The sequence below is a fragment of the Thalia democratica genome, chromosome 5 (assembly GCF_965202585.1).
Source record: "Thalia democratica chromosome 5, ktThaDemo2.hap1.1, whole genome shotgun sequence".
NCBI lineage: Eukaryota > Metazoa > Chordata > Thaliacea > Salpida > Salpidae > Thalia > Thalia democratica.
In genome coordinates this window covers 41,169,761-41,178,255 of record NC_139169.1, presented here as the reverse complement: position 1 = coordinate 41,178,255, position 8,495 = coordinate 41,169,761, and the positions used below count along the sequence as shown (strand labels likewise).

Below are 8,495 nucleotides of genomic sequence, written 5' to 3'. Positions count from 1 at the left end.
ATATATGTTAGAATTCATTATATTGGTTCTTTATTAAAAGGAAATATCAAAGTTTAATGAAATTATTTGTATTTTTTTGTAACTGTGTGTATTTTAAAAGTCTTAATTATAAATTCACTTTTACTACTAAATTATGATTATATAACAAACAGTTTTTCATTCTAAATTTTTATTATATCTGTAGGTTACAATAGAGTTAGTAAATAAATAAAGAAGTCTAGAAACTTAACTTTGGCTGAAACAGCAGAACAGAATCAACAGCAAGACAATTCAGAACCTATCAATACTCAATTTGAATGTAATATTTGTTTAGCTACTGCAGAAGATGCTGTCATAAGATATTGTGGTCACTTGTTTTGGTATGTTAATGGTGTAGAAAATAGTAAGTTTAAATTGTATAAAAAGTATTTATTTTAAAAACCAAGTAACAAAACTAACTGTTTTAATGATGAAGTAAATTTGAGGTCTAAGGAAGTTGATTGCTTAACACAGTAATATTTAATTTGGTCCGGAGTACTATATGCAGGGTTGCCACACTCAGGTTAAGTCTGGGAATTTTGCTCTAATTTTTAAATTGTCATCTTGAATGAATTCCAATGATTTTTTTTAAGGACAATTCAGTAAAACTCAAGCTAGTTTGATTAAAAAAATTTGGAAAGTTTTGATATTATTTTAAATCTAAGGGCAGTTTTTTAAAAAAACTGATATTAGTTAATAAAAAATGCTGTTTTAAACCAAAAAAAAAATGATAATAATTTTAAAAATAAGCACTAGTATCTACTTGCTATTGGACCTTGTTATAATAACTCAATTTATTACAAAACCTATTTTTAAATAACTGAAGTAAGAAGATTTAGCCTTCATTTGCCAGATTTAAGTAAAATGGTTTTTAATGTGTTTGTTGATATTAAAAGTCTTTTCTTTTGCTAATATAATGAATTTTTTTAATGTTAAATCAACTATTAATAAAAAAAAAGTTATATTTAAATTAAGTATGTTTACTGACATACTTATTTATTAAAATGAGTAATGAAATACAAAAAGAGCTCCAAACAGTAAAATAATTTTTTTTATAACTTAGTTTTTACTCTTTTATTTAAACATAAATTGCATCCAAGGCTATTGAATTCCAGTCCTGATTTGATTAAAGAAAATTAAGGATTTAGAAATAATTATTTATAACCCATCTCATAAACTTAGATAATTTTTCTGCTACTCAGCTCTTTTTATATATTTGTCCTATTTTAAAGATGTTTTACTTAACTAACAGTTGCTTTTTACCATTTTGTAAAATTTAAATTATTTTTTGAGATATAAGGGTACAAAATCAGAAAGCTCAATAGGTTCCTTATGGAAAAACCAAAGTGAAAAGGCACAAAAAGACTGTTTTATTAAAAATCTATCTTCTCTTACAGTTTTTAAGCAGTCTTTCTGAAACTTTTTTTCAGATTAATGTTAACTAAATAATAAACATTTCTCAAGTAGAATTTTTTTTTGAGTAAAAATATTTATTTTATTAAAGAAATATACAAATTAAATTTTTTTTTTTAATTTTTTGTTATTAAATTCTTATTAAATTTTTTAAATTTGTACAATGGAATTTTTTCTGTTCATGCAAGGAACATTACCTAAAAATTTGAAGTTAATTGACCAAAAAATAAAGAAGACAATAGGTTTAAAGTGGATTTTTTAAATTATGAGAAAATTGTCAATGAATTTTTTTTTCCAATACGTTTGTATCAGAAAAATTTCACACAGTTGACAATATCTCAAAAGTTTATAAATATTTTTTCATTCTGTTTAACGTATCTTATAGTATATCATTAGAGCCTTCATATAAGGTCTAAAGTTAATTTTTGTATTAAAACTGTTCAACCCTTCTTTATGCCCTTAAAACCTTGAATTTTAGAAATTAAAAAAAAAAGTAATTGAAAAACCTGGAATTTTGTAGAAAACTGTGAAAAAACCTGGACTGTTTTTAAATTTATTTTTTAACAATTCATAATAAAAATTTTAAATTTTATCATTTCAAGACTTAAAAGAAGAGTATAAAATTTTTAAATTAGTAATTGCTAAACTATTAGTTAATAAGTTACTTTGAATAATGGAACTACTTTTTTACCTGGATTTCCATTATTTTGAATATAAACAATGAACTTCACCGCACAATCTACAACAACAGACCGGTCGTAGGATTGTCTCGGATGCTGTTGTTGTAGATCGTGCGGTGAAGTTCATTGTTTATATTCAATGGCATGAAACATCTCAACTTGTTGATGATGGCCGAAATAAATACTGGCATTATTTTGAATGTCATTTAAAGTCAGTCAACAAAAACTTATTTGTAATTGATGCAACTTAATAGAGTTTAGATGAAGAGAAAACTAAGGGATAGAGAAAATTAAGAGCAAGAATAGAATAAGAACACAGTCAAATAAAAATGTCTGATGCAATGTTTTATGCCCAATGTATTTATAACAAATATAATAAATTTTTAGTATAAGTTATAAGTCATTAGTTATAAGTAAGTTGTGCCTAGTTTATTTCAAGTAGCTATAATAAGTATCATTTAATTAGATTTAATGTTTTTATTTAGTTATGGTTAAGGGCACAGGGGGGTAATCACTTTTTTTTACAATTTGATCTTATTTTGAGTTTTAACTAAGCTACAAGTTACTTTTTAAAGATTTAAAAATTTAAAAAATTATATAGATAAAGCCGGTAAAAGTCAGAGACTGCAATAGGTTTCTTATAGAAGGCACAGACTAAAAATGCAAAAAATATTAATTCACTAAAAATCTATCTCCTCCTTCGTTTTTTGAGATAATTATCTCAAACTTTCAGGAAATGTTCCTTGCAATATTTAGAAAATTCTGTCAGAGCTAAGTTTTAAAAAAACTAATAATAATAAATAAGCAAAAAACTTTTTTTTTTGTTTTTTAGTCATAAAAGTTTTATTTTAATTTTTTTTTGGCAGAATTTATAATTGTTGCAAAGAATATTTTTCAAAAGTTTAGGGTAATTATCTCGAAAAACTTAAGAGGAAAAAGATTTTTAGTGAAATAGTCATTTTTGTCTTTTTAGTTTCCGCTTCCTATCAGGAATCTTTTGTAGTCTCCGATTTTGACCGCCTATATCTAATAAATATTTTAAATTTTTTCAAATCTTTAAAAACTAACTTGAATTTGTCTACAATGAATTTGAAAAACATAATTTTAATTTTCCAAAAACTATGGCCACCCTGAAAAAATTGTCTAGTGGACATAAATATTTTTAACTATTGATAGTTTAAAAAATACAAGCTTAAAAATTTTGCTTTTTTAATTTATTCTCTTCTAGAAAGTTAAGCTTACTTTAAATTACGAGTTTTTAATTTATATAATTTAAAGAGTTTTTACATCTTTATAATTGTATGTAGCCGTGGCAATACATCATATGATAATGACATACGGGTAGCAAAGCAATTTTACTACTTAAATCATTATTGTATTAAAACATGCAGAAAACTGAAAATAAAAGTTAAATGGTACATTCAAGTATGAAGTGTAAACTACTTTGATTTAAGGTAGTTTATGTAGGTCTGCACCCTGTATGACATTATCACTGCGTGCCTTTAATATGTAAAATCTCATGCTTAAGCATATATTTAACTTGGGTGGGTTTCAATTTTGCACAAGGGGACACTTTTGCACGAAGACACTTTTGCACAAGTTGAAAAAAATAATTTTGTTTTTTATTTACTTTAATTACTTTTTTTTACTTTCACTACTACCCCAATCCCTTACCTTTGGTCAGTAAATTTTATTTATTTTTCCTGTTTTTTTTTATAATTCTTATTAGGTATATATGTTTTTTTCTATCACAGTTACCCCTAACCCTTACCCTCGGTCAGTATTTTTTATTCATTTTGGTTTTTTATTAGTTAATTTTTATTTTTCCGTCTAGTTTTTATTTTATTATGTAATTTTTTCATGTTTTATTATCACTGTTACCACTAACCCTTACCCTTGGTGGTTACTTTTTTTTTTTTATCTATCTTTTTATAATTTTTTTCTTGTTTATTTTTATTTTTTTACTCTCGTGCAAAAGTGTCCCCTTGTGCTAAAGTGAAACTTGTGCAAAATTGTCCACCCGCTCCCATTTAACTTACATTAGATTTTGTTTGTTCAGAATTTGTAAACAGATTTACAATAAATGAATAATTTTTGAAAACTGTCCAAATGTTTTATCAATAAAGTATTACTGACAACTCTTTATATTTTTAAACTGTTTGCACTAAAAGTTGAAATACTAAGTAACAAAAAATCTTATTAAATAAAAAAACTTTTATTTCTAAGTAAACACTCTGAAAAAAAAAGTAATTAAGTCCTTGGTTTTTTAATTTATAAAAAGCTCAAGTATGTATTTTTAATGATAACTGTCTGGCTTTGAATTTTTTCTAAATGTTGTAATATAATTTATAAATATCATGTAAAATTTTTCTGGCTGTAGTATAGCTTTTCCAATGCTTTGAAATTTTTAATCATATCATTCAGACCATTGTAAAGAATACGTTTTATCAAGTTTTACTTTTTTTATTTAACAAATTTAATTATTTATATAACTTTGTTTATGAATACTAGATAAATTTAAAATATTTTAGTACCCAAAATATTTTTCTAATTAAAATTAATAAAACTTTTTTTTTTCATATTCCCAGAAAACACTTGATTAAAAAGTAGTAAAACATACATAAACAACAATAGTATCTTTTTTAATAAAAAGCTAGATAAATTTAAAATTTTTTGAGTATCAAAAAAAAAAAAATTCAGAATTTTTTTTTATTCCTATTTGCAGACCACAACCGGTTAAAAAAATATTAAAATGAATTTAAAACTGTTAAGAACAATCTTATCACGCGGATACCTCAGCAGCTTGCAAAAACAAACAGCGTTCTGCTGTCGCTCGAAAAACATCCTTCCCACAGACAACAAACCGAAATGCGCTCATCAAAAACGATTCAGCTCAACACAACCAGAAGACAGTGGAAAGTTGCTGACAGTTCCAAACTTGCTTTCAACATTCAGAATTGCTTCAACTCCTTACATCTGCCACCTGATCCTTTCCTCCCAGTTCACTCCGGCCCTCTGCTGGTTCGCAGCCGCCAGCATATCCGATCTGCTAGATGGCGCCATTGCAAGAAGATGGCCTTCGCAGCAGTCCAAGCTGGGCGCGGTGATAGACCCGCTCGGGGACAAGCTTCTGGTGGGAGCGACTTGCTTGTGCCTCACTTACATACAAGTCATTCCGCTGTGGCTGACCGGTTTGTTTATATTCAAAGACCTCTCCTTGATCATTGCCGGGTTGGTGGTGAGGTACAAGACCTGTCCACCGCCCGTGACACTCAAAAGGTTCTTCAACCCGAGCATAGTGAACGTTGAAGTGCAAGCCTCCATGCTGAGCAAAACAAACACCATGCTGCAGATGTGTCTCCTGTGGACTTCGATGTGCTTCAATGTTTTCGATGTGGATGACAGTTTATTGCATTTGTTGTGGGCCGTCACTGCAACAACCACCGCAGCTTCAATGGTTCAGTATTGCATCAAAAAACCTTTTAAAGTTGTTCCGCCTAGAAAATAGATTAATTTTAGTAAATAAATAGACAGACTATTTTAAATGGATTGATTTTTTTTATTTAACATAATTTTTACAAAGTTTTTTTGTTAAATTCAAAACAATAGACCTAAAAATTATTAACCATAGTAAGTATTATTGCAAAAAATTATTTTTAATCACTGAAAACGAGACTTGTAGACAAGTCAACATTTGTGTTAGGAAATGTTTTAATTGGTTTATTCTTTAAATCAAATTTGTTTAGTTGTTTTCTAAACTTATTTAGTTGAGTTTATAAAATAGTTAAATTAATATCACATTTATATTATGTATAACTATTTTTTATTGGTTTGCATTATATTATTATTTAATTACAGTAAGAATATTATAGTTTTGAGTATCTCAAATCTTCCCTTGGTTGTGTGTTGTTCTTCGTGATTTTTTGTCTTTATCAAAATCGTTTTAAGTAAAAAAGTTTTTTTATTTAACAAAAAAATCTACAAATTAATTAGTATTCGTTATATTGCCTAAAGTACTTTCAAATTCTTCTTCAGTAGGCAATTAGAACTGAATTAGTTCAAAATTTTCTTGCATATAAAAAGTTAGAAAAAAGGATATTATGACGTAACTATAAATCAAGTTTTAAAGTAAACTTTGTTTTAAAATGCCTGTCTTTGAAAAGTTTTTCAAATACAGAGAATTTATTATGATTATTTGTTCTATTTGTTTTTGATTTTTTAACTTTAACCAACAATAAGCTCGATTACTATTTTTATTACTATTTTTATTTTATTTTTATTTTATTTTTACATTTTAAAGTATTATAAAACATTAAATCAAACTCATCAAAGTTTAACAATTTAATTTCATTTAGTCCTTTGTTTTTGATTTGATTTTATTTGATTTTTTTTTTTCATTTAGTTTTTGCGAGTTTAAACTAGAGATACTAATAAGATTTACTATTTGAAATCTTTTCAAAGACGGGCATTTTAAAACAAAGTTTACTTTAAAACTTGATTTATAGTTACGTCATAATATCCTTTTTTTAACTTTTTGTATGCAAGAAAATTTTGAACTAATTCAGTTCTAATTGCCCACTGAAGAAGAATTTGAAAGTACTTTAGGCAATATAACGAATACTAATTAATTTGTAGATTTTTTGTTAAATAAAAAAAACTTTTTTATTTAAAATGGTTAATGTTTAATGAAATAGTACAATGTTTTTATTTAATTTATGTTTTTATTATTTAATTAAGATGTAAAATATAACAGACTTTTAAATTTCCAGAAAGTTTATTGTGTTTTAAATTTTTAATTATTTAATTTTTACCATCTTACTTTGTAATTGGTTTTTTGTTTTCGTTTACATCCATGTTACTATAACTCATCTACTGTTTGTAAAATTATTTTTGATACTATTATGTGCACGTATAAGTCAAAAACCTTTTAGTTTTAGTAATTAAAAAACTTTCCTTACTTCTTAAATGTTGTATTTCTTAATTAGAATATAAAATGAAAAAAAAAGTTATTTTTTCTTTAACCCCCTATGCCCTTAACAGCTTTTACAAAAAATATGAAATGTCAGTTTTGAACTGTCAAGTAAACAGTTTTACCCTGAGTTTAATACTTATGAGAAACTTTGTATTTTAATGTTTTAAAGAAGTATGATTTTGTCTGAAAAGTATTTGGGCTGCAATTTTCCTACCCCTTTACTGGTCTGATAACTTTTAGTACTGTGTTTAAAGAAAAGTAAGTAATTGTAAAAAGTACATGAATAGTCAGTAAAAGTAAATACAATAGCATAAAGATATTCCAAACGTTTTGTTTTCAGTCAAATGAGCTTTAAAAAAGGACAAAAGAAACTAGTACGCCTTTTATCCAATATTATTAAAATAGCCCTAAAAAATACTTGACAAAAATAATTATTAGAACAATACTTATTAGAACTTTTTAAATGTTAAAATAAATAAAAAATACCTTGAAAACCATTTGCAGGTGTTTCAGCTTAGAAAAATGATACTATAGCATTCGCGTACAAGCACATGTATACTTTTTCAATTAAAATATGTTATTAAGAACAAAAAAAAAAGAACTTTAAAGCTGTGGTAAATTGAAAACTATAAAAAAGACATGTTACTTTAACAAAATTAAATTTGTGAAATTAAAGCATAGGCTGCTACAAACTTTAGTACGATTGTTTGTCAAGCGACACAATAAAAACGCTCAAAATGTTTAGTCCTAAAACCTGGTGCACGAACAAACCTATTTATCGAGTCGCACACTATGGGTACCTTTTAACGTCTTGTCCAGGACAGAGGTGTTAAAATAACGTAATTAAAGTTTGTACAAACTCACTTAAACCTAACCATAAAAAAACTCTATTTAATTTTTCAGATAAACAAAAATTCTGTTGCCAATGATGCTAAATAATTTCCTTAAAAAAAATTTAAAGCAGTTATTTCCCTACATCAAGGTTCGGCAGGCATTTGGTTGTCGTACGACAAATTGGAAATCTTTTTGGAATGCAGTTATTACTTTAGTTACAACTTGACCTTTTTTACTTTTCATAACAGAATCATGAATATTTTATGTAAGTTTAAAATCTCCCGCCAATTACATCTGATTTTATTTTAAACTTTATTCCAAGCGCAAAACAAAATATATGGTGTACACCAGGGTTTCCCAAAGTGGGCGATATCGCCCCCTGGGGGCGATAATTAGTAAGGGGGCGAAAGGGTGGGCGATAACTAGTAAGGGGGCGATTTTGGGCTGTCATAAAATTTTTAAATTGCTATTATACTAATTTTAGCTTGCTATTAAATATTTGACCCTGAGGTAAAACTTAAACAAAAAAACTTTATTTTATTTATGTAAAATATAGAGACAAAAATCAAGTGCTTATG

At 26.4% G+C, this 8,495-nt stretch overlaps 1 protein-coding gene across 1 annotated transcript; it reads left to right on the top strand.

Moving 5' to 3' along the window:
• Window positions 1–249: 249 nt before the first annotated feature.
• On the top strand, window positions 250–5,799 carry LOC145835875 (cardiolipin synthase (CMP-forming)-like). The gene is made up of 2 exons (XM_082943623.1): window positions 250–382; window positions 4,837–5,799. The coding sequence occupies exon 2, from the start codon at window positions 4,864–4,866 to the stop codon at window positions 5,617–5,619; it is 756 nt and encodes a 251-aa protein (XP_082799749.1). The 5' UTR covers window positions 250–382; window positions 4,837–4,863; the 3' UTR covers window positions 5,620–5,799.
• Window positions 5,800–8,495: the final 2,696 nt, after the last annotated feature.